The 14,621-nt window shown below is 38.1% G+C and overlaps 1 protein-coding gene across 1 annotated transcript; it reads left to right on the plus strand.

The window, feature by feature from the left end:
- Positions 1–3,117: 3,117 nt before the first annotated feature.
- On the plus strand, positions 3,118–14,004 carry LOC139728083 (acid ceramidase-like). The gene is made up of 12 exons (XM_071639046.1): positions 3,118–3,366; positions 3,630–3,761; positions 4,655–4,741; positions 5,577–5,655; positions 6,152–6,226; positions 7,290–7,335; positions 8,327–8,471; positions 9,132–9,271; positions 10,467–10,601; positions 11,526–11,649; positions 12,911–12,967; positions 13,608–14,004. The coding sequence occupies exons 1-12, from the start codon at positions 3,292–3,294 to the stop codon at positions 13,695–13,697; spliced, it is 1,185 nt and encodes a 394-aa protein (XP_071495147.1). The 5' UTR covers positions 3,118–3,291; the 3' UTR covers positions 13,698–14,004.
- The last annotated feature ends 617 nt before the right edge of the window (positions 14,005–14,621 follow it).

Consider the following 14,621-nt stretch of genomic DNA (forward strand, 5'->3'; position numbering starts at 1 on the left):
GAATAATTTGGAGAATTTCCAGCTTTTTAAATTTTGCCTTGTTTTGGCTCAATTGTACATCGTTCAAAATTCTGACCCATATTCATAAGAGCGGTGTGTACATGCATTTTCAAAATTTTCATTCATTTCCACATATGAGGAATGTTGGAATGCACAACATATTATGTTTCGACAAGATTATATTGTCAAACAGAAAGAAAGAGAGAATGGGAGAGAAGAGAAAAGAGGAATGGAAGAGAGGGCAAAAGAAGAGCAACAAACATAAATACATAGTTATGGAAATTGACAGATACATGTACATTATTCTCAAACGCCATCAACGTCTCTCTACTTAAAGTTTCTTCGATAGTCGTACCGAGAAGAAACTATGCATGCATGCATTGAATATACACAGATATGGCTCTTATTACAAATACATGAGTATTCAATATGCATGCATTATATACACATTTTTATGCACACTTGCAGAGCAGCATTACAATAACATATCCAAAATTAGCATATAGTAAACATAGTATTACATAAGGTACATACTGCACATGCGTATAGAAAACCCGAGTATGAATACATGTGAAAATGTTGCAGTGCGCAGCATTTTCTTGTTACTAGAAAATGGCAGTGTGAGATAGAGAGAGAGAGAGAGAGAGAGAGAGAGAGAGAGAGAGAGAGATCTGGAGAAGAGACATGGGGGGAATGCAGGAAAGAGCGAAAGAGGAGCAACAAACATTATACATTGTACGTACTGACATGGCAGTTATAAACATATTACAAATTGGATACATCATCATCACATGAAGATGTTGAGAGGGGGGGGGGAGATAGAGAGTACGGGAGAGAGGATGAAGAGGAAGATACATATTCAAATGGCAATTGACGTAGGCTATATTACAACTTTGATAGATCACCCTCACAAGTTATCAGCTTCTTTACTAGTTGTCCATTCGTGGTGGGTATACCTGCAAATATTCTTCCGTCAATGGTCCACGAACGGTTGCAAGCAAGGGTGGAAGCGAAAATGATCATTTTATACTTACTGTAGCCTGTATTACTTATATAATTTTACACACATCCATAATTCATGTACATATTTCATATAGACATTGATAAGAGTACATATTCCATTACAATTTTGTACAGGGCATTGTCTGTTTAAGTGTTTGTATGAATTTGCATTTTCAAAAAAGATATTTTATTTTGTAGGGGGGGGAGAGGAGAAGACACAATAGATTTTCGGATAACTCAGAAACTGATTACAGAGGATTGGTACTATGTATGAATGCTGAACACTTAGAGATGTACGGATACATCGAATGAATGAAAAAAAGGAAGGCAAAAGCTTTCAATATGCATTGTTTATTTGAGGCCGAAGTAGGACACTCTTGATTCTCCTTTTTCTAACTTTTCTCACACTAATACGTTATAAACTAGTTGTGATGCTTTATATGTACAGTGCACTCTAGTAATAACGTACACGGTTATAACGAAATTCCGGTTACAACGAAATGAAAATTTAAACCGCAACATTATCCACTCTATGTCTTTTAGTGTTTATTTCTTCAATTATAATGAAATGTCGATAAAAGGAAAAAAAAAATTAATGGTCCCCGAGGACTTCGTTATAACGGGAGTTCATTGTAGTATAAATATACCCTTTTGTATTCATAATTGACATTAAGCCCCCTATATTTTTTTTTCCAGCATAGTGCATGCTGAAATGGTCTCGCATTTAACGGAGGCTGACGTAATAGTTTAATAAACGCTTCATGCAACCTATTTCGAGTGAAAGAATTCGTCATTTTGCTGAACTCGGGTCCCATCCTCGCTAAAAAGTTACTTCCACTTCGATAAGCTTCCCGCACACACGGTGGGGAATTAGGAACTGATCATTCCTTTCCCACGTTTGGTTTTTTTTTCTTGTTTTTTCTTCTTTTGAAGCTGATTTTAGCTAGCTTTTGTCGATACTTGCCAACTGCACCCTTCTCCAGCAAAGTATGTGATGCGCCAAAGCTCAAGCTGCTTCAGAAATGGCGCCACCATCGTTTTGTTTCCAAGCTAACCTTCTTCCTCGTAGTTTATATATCTTACAAGACTACCTATATTCATCTGTCCTCTCTTCGACACCTGTCATCTCCTCTCTCTCTCTCTCTCTCTCTCCTGCAGTACAACAACGAACTAAAATAAATAAATAAATGGATAACTAACTAACTAAATAAATAAAGAAAGAAAGAAAGAAAGAAATATTGGTATAAGTGACATAGTTTAGAAGACTCCCGACTCCCGATCGGAGGACCCGAGTTCGATACCCGCCCAGTGCATATACGTCCTTGCAACGTTGGGGGTTATAATAATGGCAGGGCCCTCTGGTAGAGCAGTAGTAACACTAAAGAGGCTACCCTGGGTAAATAAGACCTTATCCTTATCATTATTGATAAATGAATAGCTAAATAAATAAATAGATTAATAAATAAGTAAATGAATATATAAATAAATAAATAAACAAATGAATAATTAGAACAAACCAACAACCCATAACTCTCCCGAATCCCAATCTTTAAAACAAAACACCTCTAGTCCGACAGTATGCTCGGAAGAGACATGCGGCGGGAGATTCGGGAGGAGAAATTGGCATGCGATTATTCCATTAATATTTCTTCGATAATCAAATTTCCTCACCTTACTTACGTTTCAAAGGATGAACGTTTCACAATGGCAATCATTTCATCATATCATGCCTATCTTAGAAGACATCTCACAAGATAACCTGACTTTCGAGATACCACCACGCAGCCAGACACATTATGTACATTTGCGAAGTATAAGGCAAATAATGGGAAACAATATTCATCCACGAATAACCAAGGAATTTTTGTCATTCGAAAGATCATGACAAATTCTCCTAAACCGTTTGGTTTTTCCCAGGCCTGCACGAATTGACGTTACCTGATGCTTACATTAAGCACGTTGGGATGATAATCACCTCATTGATCGCATGAACTTTGACAAGGAAGTAGGGTGAAAAAGATTATTTATAGGCCTCTATTATGTGAGGGCGTACTTTGGCAGCTGCTGAGCAGGAGTTTGTGAACAAGACTTCGCTCAAGCGTTAGCATTGCACCTTTATGTTGACCATTGTTCGAGGGCTTTAGGACCGGGTGGTTCCATTGGAGGTACAGACCGAGCAAGTAGAGCCATTAAACGGAGAAATCCCCCACCACGAATCATCGCGGGATCTAGCCTTCTGTCGAGTGTGCTATAAGTTTGTGATATGTTGTAGAGCAAGACCTATCAACCATGCAAGCGGTCCTACTCCTCATCGCGTTTCTGGCCGTGGCCGCACCAGCCGTCCAGGGTCAAGACTTGCCGCCGGTGAGTATGCCGACACTGTCGCGTGAATGGTATATTGGAATACATACACGACGTATTACAGTGTCTTGGAGACATGTCTAATTCCTTAACTATTAGAGTGTTAGTCCAAAAACTTTGTCGAAATAAATAGTACCATTAGTTACACAAATATCTTAGATCCCACACGTCGCATTTCCCGATTTAAAAAAAAAAACTCCTACGTAATGAATACCTCTACTATTGAATAACTGTTATCTTTCCATATTTACCACGCTCACATCTAGTTTACCGACAAATACTGTCGCACCGATGCCTACCCTCCCCCAGCGAACGACACTCTTCCCGCCTTCGTTCTCAACTTGGACCTCAATCCAGAAGACAGGTGGACTGGACTTGTAAAGCCCAAAGCTAATGAGGTAAATGCATCGCTGCCTGAAGAGTCTGGTCCTATCGATAGTATGACTATAGCTGGTGATCTTCCCCATTGGGATATTGTGTCATGATTCCTTAGGTGATATTGCTGTTGATACAAGACATTAGGTGAGTGTATTTTACCTTTACTTGTCGACAAAGCATTGTAGCTTGTATTGCTAAAATTCCATGCAAATTAAGGCATTCATCAAAATATTGTTACCGTAGAGCAAGCAACTGTACGTAGTGAATGAAATACAAATATAACATACAATGAGAACGTTCTGGGTATATATGCCTTAATTATGATTCAATCACTGGTTTGCAGACTGAAGCCCCACATAATTACTTTGCTATTCTTTTTGTTGTCTTGTATGTCCTTTTACCACGCGAGACAGATTCTTTTTTTCTTCCATGAGATTTGATCCTAAAAGACCATGAAAGAGCTACCTATGCGTACTACGTAAGTATATCGAGGTAGATTTTGATTCATCCAGGTAGTATGCTAAAAGTGTGTAAATTAAATCTGTTCGACTGGACTGACTTGTGAAATTCACGGAGAAAACAGTGTCGTGACTCGTCCGAGTCACTTCTTCAGCTCTGTCTGGCTGGCGAGCATTCACCCGTACAGCGTGGAGGCCTCCAGTATAAGTCCAGTCGAACAGATTCAATTTACACGCTTTTACTACGTAAGTACACTAACGGTGATTATAGTAAATGAACCCAACGTCTGTTCGATGATGTGAGTTTGGTTGGAAGTTTGTCATGCATCAGGACAAGGTTTTCAACCTAGCCAGTTCTATTTCTGACGTTACATGGATAAAACTGCTTAAAGTAGTGAGATCGATCTACCATCATTCAATGCACTCCAATAAAAATGATTTGTCTTTTTCTGCAGATCAGCTTCCTGATTCAGGACATCAAGGCCCTCATTGGTCTATTTATTAACGAAACGATTGGCACAGAAATCATCGATGGCCTCTTTGTAAGTTGACCTCACTGATCGTGTGGGAATAATTATATTTCGTTCGCGTATAAAAGCCATTACAATACGTACAGAAATGTATTCATAGGGACACCAGGTTAGATGATCATACAGGTAAAAATATTTACGGTCTGATGCCTTATTTCATTCTGCCCCGACCTCGTGGAATATGACACCAGACAGTAGATATTTCCCCGTATTTCGTGATTAAGCACGTAAGTGGTAACTTATATTATTTTCAGTCGACTGAATGACTCTTCCGCATCCTCATATACTTGTGGATGAGACTTCCAGCAAAACATAATAATTTACAAATGAATTCCACCAATCCCTGCTGGAAAGAACACAGTGTCCCACAGTGTGACACGCAATACACTATGAAACACATTGTGAGCACATTGTGAACACTGTGTGAAATCTCTTCACACGGTAAAATTCCAGCGTTTTAACATTGAGAACACATTGTGAATCATCAATTTACAGTGTGAAACAGAAAATTACTGTGTGAGCTCTCTTTGAAAAACCACAGAGTGAAAGCACCATCACACTATTAAATTCGAGCGTTTTCACATAGCCACTATGTGAACACATTATAAACACACTGTGGGACACTGTGTTCTTTTCAGTAGGATTGATCATTCCTTGCGTCATAAGCTATACAAAGTAGATTTAAATGAGTAAAAGGACTATGCCGACAAGAGCAATAATTAGGGTATTCTACTCTGATTTTGTTGTTGAGCATCAGTTTCTATTGAAATGATTAATATCCCTCGGGATGGCTATATCCATGTAACATTTTTATCTTCTAACTTCAAAAAAAAAAAAAAAAAAATAGGCGGCTGTTGTTGAGACGCTTCCCGAACCATACTCCCAGGAAATCAAAGGAATAGCATACGCGACCAACATACCTGTGGGTAAGATACGACTTCCTTCTAATAACTGTGATTAAATTACGATGAGATCCTTTTCTTTTATATCTTTCGTACTCAGAAAAAAAAACCGAGACCCAAAATCTCCCAAGATACTTGATATTGACTTGAGAGCTGATGTAATGTTATTCAGACTGAGTTTTAGCATCGGTTGTAGATTTTGAAAAGATTGATTTAGCGTATAAAACATAATGGACACAATATCGTGATATCAATGACAATGAGTGGGTAATTTTCAAGGAAATAAAGTACATCAAATCATTGTATATTCAATCAACATAAAAATGTATAAGGACCTTCCCTTTGTTTACTTTTATGTCATTCAAGCCACAAGCCATAAGCTAAGCTCATCGTCAAAGAAAACCAAAAAGTTGTTGTAACTGACAAGATATTACGGGAATTAATGTCTTTTTAGAGCGCGTTTCATAAGGGAAACCATTTTTAATTCTTAATCACTGGTATATTTGTTTTTCTTTTGCAGGTGAAATTGTCTTGTTCAACATTTTCTACGAAGTTTCATCGTTTTGCACTGCTATTGTCGCACAGGACAAAAATGGTATGTCTAACAAGACTACATAGTGTTTCCTCCCTTTGACAAAGCAAATTACTGCATTGATTAATAATGGAATTATAGAATAGGCTTGTGCTCTACCAGGTTCAGTCCTTTATTTCGTGGCTGACATTGACGAAAGACGAAGCATAAAACTATTGAAGTTGATAGACTCGAGAACTGCAGGCTCAAACAAGACACTGTTTAGAACCGTGATATAGACCTAACCGGTCTCCTAGAAAGAAAGAGATCAATTATTCAGTCTTAATATTGTCTCTGCATGTATCGAAGTCCTGACATATTGAGCTTAGAACAATTCAGATCAATTTATTTGTCATGTCTCTTCCATAGAACATAATTATATACGAAAAACATCAGTCTCTGAAATGGATTGGTTGCAATACATCCTATGTTTGCGATTGTTGTAGGAATATGTATAGACGTTCAAGGGATATGTAACAGTTGCACTGGAGTTTCGACAAGTTGAAAATGGTTCTGAAAAACATTGTCGATGAAATTCCGAGTACAACACAGTGCTATTGCCTGTTCATTAATTGTATGTCGCCATTTCAGTTCATATAATACATGAATATGAATGGAATGAATAAGAATCTTTCATAATTTCGTTCTACGTGACTCGCGTACGAGCGCCAATGTGATTACTAAGTATCCTTTGAAAGAAGTGTGAAAACATCACGCTTGAAAGATGTCTTTTTTTTAGTGCATTTCAGATGAGTTCACAGATATCTAAAGTATATATTGTCCTTTTGTTTGGTAAACAGAACGCCAATGCCACGATGACAAAAAACGAGTCCAACAATTTAGATAAGATTTTAATGATAGCAGAGGTATAGGACCGAGATTATAGTGCGATATTAATTTTATATACGACTTACTTTCGTCTGTTCATAACTTATATGCAAACAATGTTAATGTATCAGAAGTTACGCTTCCTTGATAATCAAAACTCGTGTGGAATTACGACGATGTTTCAAAAGTGAGCGACTAATCATTATAGTGTTCTCTGGTCATTTATGTGTTTGCTTGCGTCTTCTTGTTTACACATCAGGAGATATATATCACGCAAGAAACATGGACTTTGGTATATTCCTTGGGTAAGTTCGAAGCCCTTGTTTTGAAGAGGGTGGCCAGGCCTCCCTAAAGGGGGCGTGGAAGCGAAGAGATAAAAAAATCAGTGTCATCAAAATAAAAACAGTGTCATCAAAATGTTATGTCCCTGATGTCAGATGTTTAAACTATATAGGTCTATACATCTAACACTACATTGTTGTTATTGGAAGACGCACAACTCGATTCCCGTACACTGCTATCAAATGTGGCTGAAATATCAACATTCTCAATGAAATAAGAAAACCAGTGTCAGTTTAAGTCACTGAAAGCAACGAAGCATAATAGAGATTATGTCCAATAACTTCACAATAATGATACAAGACGACAAAAAGGTTTGCGATAAAGTGTGTCACGCATATATTGCCTACATGGTTTCTCAAAACCGCGCTTCCCTTCCTCAATAGGGAGCTTTAGATTTGCGACGCCGACTATTGCATTGGTCGTTCTCCTCTCTCCCTGTGTTGTGTTGTAAACTAGCTTTAGATCACGCTAGAACACAACCTATAAAAAGTAAAATGGGATTCCCATAATGATCAGTGCATAAAAACAGCTCTCTGCACCGTGAATTGAACAGACGTAGAAATGGCCCAGAACGCGTGGTGAAAACTCAGACGACGCGAGCTTATAGTATATGAATAGATCGACAGGATCGATTTGGATAAGCGATTTTGCGCATGCTCAGAACAGGTGTTGTTTTTGTCTGTCTGAACGTCCGCGTCGCGAAATCTAAAGCTCCCTATTAATACAATAATCTACTTGCTTGATCTAATTCATTATTTGATTTTCTTTAATTTGTTTATACATAAGCGATAACTGCGAAATGAGCGGTTAATCTTTCAGTTGTGTAATTTTGTATGCATTTTATCGCAGTATTACTGTTTTATTTCCTTCTAATTCTTGTCCTTCTACTTGCACTTTAATCATCTCTCTCTCTCTCTGATTTTTTTCTCTCTGATGTGACCCAACTTGTCACAGCTGGGACACAAAAACAGACACATGGATTGTGACGGAACGCCTGAAACCTCTCTTAACGAACGTAGAGTACCAACAAGGCGGTAAGACTGTGGCCAGAGGTGTCCACTTTGCCGGCTACATCGGGCTCCTGACCGGACTGAAGCCGGTGAGCAAACTGACGTATTACCGAGAGCGGTGATGGTGGCCTGTAGCAATCGTTGATCACATCGATGCCCACGTCAGTGGCCAGTCATCGATAGTGGTGACGATGTCGATGAAAATCGATGACTCCTGGTCGTCTGTTGACAATGCTGTATGTTTTTTGTTTGTTTCTTTGTTTGCATGGTGTGTCTGCTGGTTGTAACAGTCATTCAAAAGTATTGTCCTTCATTGTGACGACAATTTTTAATGACGTCAATAGAGCGTGGACCAATCAACAGCATTAACAGAAATATTTTACTAATAGAACGGACATACGCGATCTAAAGATTTTTAAAATACAAAATTAATGTAAAGATATTCGCTTCAATTCTATAGAGCCATCATGGATTCTATTTTGTCTTGAATTCAATATTCAGGTAGATATGAATATAATAAATACTGGAAAATTGAGTGTATCTCACACACAAGTCATATTTTCATAATGTATATTGCGTGCGTGTGAGCTTCATTGTAACTGTATGATAATTGTGTCCGTTTGTGCATAATGTAGGCCTATGTGTGTGCAGTGGCTGGTCCATTTTCTTCTCTATAAGGCATGACTTAAAGTTTGAAAGATATCTTATGTGAGTATTTTAATTTTGTATACCATCCTGTCGTAATCCAGGGAGTCGTTAGCCTCAACATCAATTCGCGACACAAGTTCGAGGAGAGCGGCTTTCTCGGCTTCATCAAGTGGGTTCTGGGGCAACGCACTGCTCACTGGACTGGCTTTGCGCTTCGCGATGCTGTTCTCATGGCAACAGAGTAAGTCTTCATAATTATGTTCACAAGTGTTTTCTTTCATAGTTAGTTTCTGAAAGGAAATTCTTAATGTGGGTTTCTTTTCCGATCTATGAAGAAGTCAGGGCCAGAGATTCCATGACAGTATATATATATATATATATATATATATATATATATATATATATATATTTATAATTTATACATTTTTTTTTGGGGGGGGGGTGGGTGTAGTCATGCATGTTCTATTTCAGTTGGTTTGAGTTTACTTATTTATTCAAAGAATTAGACCTCTCAGCTTCAAGCTGATGTCCGTTGCCAGGTTAGAATAGACGATATTTGCAAACACGTGTACATAGAACATAATGACGTTGTATACCAAGCACACACTTCAGTAAAATGAATTCGCAATGGTGAACATGGTAAATTAAAGGAAAACTTCGATAAGCATCACAGAGAAACAGAAAAAAAAATCGAATGAAAAGAACTGAGGACACATCAGAATTCGTAAAAATCGAGATGTAATAAGAGATAAGATAAATAGTAATCAATAAAAATTGTATTGGGTATGTACACAATGTATTCGAAATTTGACTCAAAAATACTTTCACATTTTTCGCATTTTCCGACATCTCCATGAAAATCAATGAATAAGTTGACACATGTATCTATTGCACTGTAGTAGGTACCTACATGTAATTTTTTCAGGGTGTCTATGACCTAAAAACACATTCATTATTCCGTAACCGGTAACTTCTTTCTTTAAAGTTTACTACTTAAAGAGACTCACTTAGGTGCAATATGCTGTATCAATTCAAAGCACAATATCAAGTAATCAATTTTCACCGTAACAATGCAACAATTTCAAAATTTATATCTCCAAATATTTTTTTTCTACCATATCTGTTGTTAACATTTTAAACGATCCGTAATAGCCTGTTTGATAGTTCCCTATCATATCAGAAAATAAGACAAGAGCCAACTATTGCAATGAACCTTCGAGGCAATGGATTAGAGAGAGTCATCATGTCATAATAGTTAATCATGTTAAAAATTGACAGTGGACTTCCTTGTTTCTCCCTATAGCCATGCATGTACACAATGCCTTGTGAAAACTGAGAGTTTGCTCGTAATTAACACGTGATTATGGACATATAGGGTAATCGAACGTAAAACCGAGACTCACTAAAATGTCTGATCTACTTCATCAAAATGACAGTTTTAACAGCACGGTGAACCATCTGTCAACTGTGGAGCTTTTGCTTCCCTCTTACTTGATCATTGGCGGTACAAATCCCGGTGAGGGCGCTGTTGTGACGAGAGCTCAAGGAACGACCAGCGACGACATCAAACGGTGAGACAAAAATGCACATTTAGGGGTCATTGTCTTAAACTGTAATGTTAAGGAATGCTTGTTTGTTTGTTTGTTTGTTTGTTTGTTTGTTTTTCGTGCGTTCCTCCTGCGGGACCTCCTGTCAGTCGAGACAGGTGTACAGAATTTATGATGCGTATCGATGAAAATACATTTGAAGAGCTTGTTCGCAAAAACCGATGTCCATTTTTGAAGATTTTGAAGTAGGCCCTACGGTCTCTGTTATAAAGTACAAAATAATGTCTTTTAAATGATATATTGGTCACTACATATAAAGGTACATTCTTGAAGATATGGTCAAAAGAAGCAAAAATTTTCTTATTATTCTCTTTATTTTTCTTGACCTTTAATCGCAAATATCTCCATTTGGCAAATATGGACTTATCGGTTTTTGCGAACAAACTCTTCATTTCTTCCGTATATTCTACAAGTTAATGATTGTTTTCATGTTTAATTATTGAATCTTCATGTTTAACTTGTTAGTTCTTGATACAAAATCGGATATATTGATTTCATTTTGAATTTCACAGCTGTTGATAATTGCTAGAATTTTGTACCTATTAATAATCCTACATTTTCTCCGCATAATTTGCTTTCCTGTGCAATTTCTTGATCTTCATTTCGATTCCACGCGTCGTAATATGTACGCCTTTAAAAGTAGTTCCCCTCAGTCAACCCCCTTTAATTTGCCAGGCAAATTCATATTAACTCGCATTGACTGCTATATTTTGTCTTGATGGATTGTCTTCATGATACTTGTCCTTCTCAGCGGTACTTTCGATGCCGCAATATAACGGTATTTATGTCATTATTTCAATGATATAATGGTCATCTCGTCGTTATTATCCTCCTTATCAGTACTATACGTAACCATTATGTGTCTGTCGCCCTCTGTCGTGGATATAGATTGGACCCATCGAAGGGTGAGTGGTTCCTGGTGCAGACAAACTACGATAACTGGAAGAGCACTCCATTCTACGACGATCGGCGTGACCCGGCGATGAAATGCATGCAGAACACAACTCAAGCGGTAAGCAGTGCTAGAAATCATTACCAGTTCCTGCTCCAAAGGACTGGTATAGCCCTCCATACCTAGTCAATCCAATGATAGTAACCCTCAACCTATTCATTCCAAAGACAAGTAGACAGTCCCATACCAGTTCTTTCCTGTAAGGCAGTAGCCTTCGAGCCAACTTCTTCCAAGGTAGTCCGCTATACCTGGCCCTCCGGACACGTAATATGTCAATGGCACCTTAAAAAATTAAAGAATAAAAATACGCCTGAATACCAGCTCCTCCAATGCAACGAATTGTATTCAAGACCTAAACCAGCATACTCTTAAAGGCAGCAACCTCAACAGAAATCCCTACCAAAAGCACAATCCCTTGATACCTTAATGCTCACTCATTTCTTCCATAAACGGATTCCGTCGAGCAGGGATCCTATTAATGCAAATCCCTCCGAAAGACCTACCAGCCATCCCTTGATACCAGTACACCTTTATGGAACATCCCTCGGTCCGAATTCCTCCAAATCATAGAAGCCCTCGGGGCCCGATGTATAAAAGGGAAACCCCTGCCATACCAACCCCTCTCATACACATTAGCTCGTAATGCTAAGCCTTTCCAATGACGTAAGCCTCATTGCTAAGCCCAGTCAAACTCAATAACAATAACTTCAAAAAGGACATGTGAGTGTGTGTGTGTGTGTTTATACTCCATATATATCATACTCATACTCTTACATTTTGGTGAGTTTATATCTGCTGCCTCACGTGACCTGGTTTTGACCAATCATCTCCACTGCCTTCTCCCTTTTCTCTATCCACATTGTAGATACTTTCTTCCTGTCATTCATTCCCCTCTCACTTACCTTTCCTCTTTCTTTTTTTACAAGAGAGCTGTCTCGCTTTTGTTTATGTGTCTGTATGTGTGTACTTTGCCTCTGTCTTACTTTACTTGTTTGCCTTGTTTTCTTAGTTTTGTAACTAGATAAATTTCTCTTTTTTTAATGAGGGGACCGCCGACTACAAGCTCTGCATTTTAGCAGTCCCCTCCATTTCCGACAACTTTTTTTTTTGGCATTTATCTTGATATTAACAAAATTGTACCACTGTTAACACTTTGTTCATACTGTTCATACCGTTCGTCCTAAATTACAGTTTTTGCATGTTTCTGGACAAAAAAAGGCAGAATATTAGTGTGTAAATAACGACAGGTTTGCTTGTTGTACAGTTTTCATCACAAAATCACTCCTTTCTACCTTTATTATCATCCGCATTTTCTTTGCAGAATGTTGGTTTTAGTGGAATCTTCAACGTTCTCTCGACAAAGCCTGTGTTGAATGTGGTGAGTACAATGTATTTCCTTGCCTCGAAAGTGAATGTTATAAACACCTGGCAATCAAACACAATTTAGAATGGTGCTTGAACTCAGAAATGATCGAAATGTTTGTATAAGAGAGAAAGAGGGTTGTCCTCTGTGGTTTTCTTCAAAAGCATCACCGTGACGGAACCTTGATGTAAACGTTTCCCTTCTCTTCCATCGATTTTCTCATTATTCCTTTCTGAGTGGGAAACCATGAAAGTAAAAAATGCGGTTGGATGTCTCAAAGATTATCAAAGACGATCGATGTTGTTTATCTACTTTCCCTGCGACGCGACGTTAAACATTCAAGTTCGATCTGTGCAAATTGGAAAAAGAGCTTATCCAGCCTGATAGTTTGATAAATAGAGCCAGAGGGCTCCAGAAAATGTTTCACTGTGTAATTCCGTTCAAACACAAGTTAATGGCCTCTTTTTTATTATATTCATGTCCATGTACCGAGTTCCTCGTGGGGATCAGGTACCACATGGGGCTTTCGTAATTCTTGCCGTTGCTTGTTGTTGCTAAAGTTCATTTTGAATTCAACTATGCAGTTTTGAACTCCAGATATAGTATTAAAAAGAGAATTCAAGTCATACCGTCTCTTTTCGCTCTGTCTTTACAGTTGTCAACCTTCACGGCATTAATGCACGTGAAAAATGGCACATTGAACGCCCACTTGCGGTACTGTCCTGAGCCATGCTACCCGTGGTAAAAGTGGCCAACATGCCATCACAAAATGACGGGAACTTGCTGTCGGATGTACGAACAACTTTCTGATCCACAGCGCAACCTTAATTGGCCGAATTGATTGTCTGCAAAAGCAGTTATCTCATAATCATACGATGCGAATTTCCTCTCCATCGAGTCATAATTCCATAATTTCATGATGATAAATCTTTACTGAACAAGAGACTAGTGCATTCCCCATCACGTGATGAAACATTAATGAATTGAAGATAAATATGACGGATATATCATTATCTCATTGCTCAACCGCGGGAGAAATAACATCAGACGAGTATAATGCCAATTGCACAGCCCTGTTGAGGAGTACTTTGTATGTTCTTAATTGTTATCTTTCATGAATTTAAAATGCACATTTTGCATTTTGATAAATGCACATTTATGCAGTCTATAAACATATATGTAACGAGATGCCAACAGTATTATTGTTTTTGTGTGGGGAGTGGAAGGCGGTGGGGATTTTAGCAAGGACGAAACGTAGACAAGCACCATGCAGAAAGATTATGTGACATATTTATTTCAGGTCACTTGGGGGAGGAATAACATGAAGACAGATGATTTACAGAAAACAGGATTTACCTAAATTTTAATTGAATTGAATATTGAATTGATGTTTATGTCCTCAGAAGAGAGTTAGGGGGTTGCCATGTCATCTCGAATCTTTATGGTGATGACATTGAGAAATGAGTTGTACGCAATGTGAGAGAAATCAGAATTGTGGAGAACAACGTCAGAAACTCTTTTTACCCTTCAGCTAGTATCAAGCCATCTTTTGTTCTTACTACATGGAGAAATAAGCATTCGTGACTTTACAATGGAATGATATTTTGCGAGAAGACTATCTGAATTACCTGAAATATTCACTCACTTAAATTGAAACCAAACAGGCAGA

This window comes from Diadema antillarum, unplaced genomic scaffold (genome assembly GCF_040938485.1).
Source record: "Diadema antillarum isolate AM-2024a unplaced genomic scaffold, OU_Dant_1.0 seq00000163_RagTag, whole genome shotgun sequence".
Lineage (NCBI taxonomy): Eukaryota > Metazoa > Echinodermata > Echinoidea > Diadematoida > Diadematidae > Diadema > Diadema antillarum.

What these genes read in the sequence shown, in the direction of transcription:
- LOC139728083 (XM_071639046.1), top strand. Translation starts at nt 3,292, where the DNA reads ATGCAAGCGGTCCTACTCCTCATCGCGTTTCTGGCCGTGGCCGCACCA. An exon ending in TGTCGCACAGGACAAAAATG is followed by an intron (nt 6,227 to 7,289) that starts GTATGTCTAACA and finishes TTTACACATCAG; the next exon opens with GAGATATATATCACGCAAGA. An exon ending in TGCAGAACACAACTCAAGCG is followed by an intron (nt 11,650 to 12,910) that starts GTAAGCAGTGCT and finishes TTTTCTTTGCAG; the next exon opens with AATGTTGGTTTTAGTGGAAT.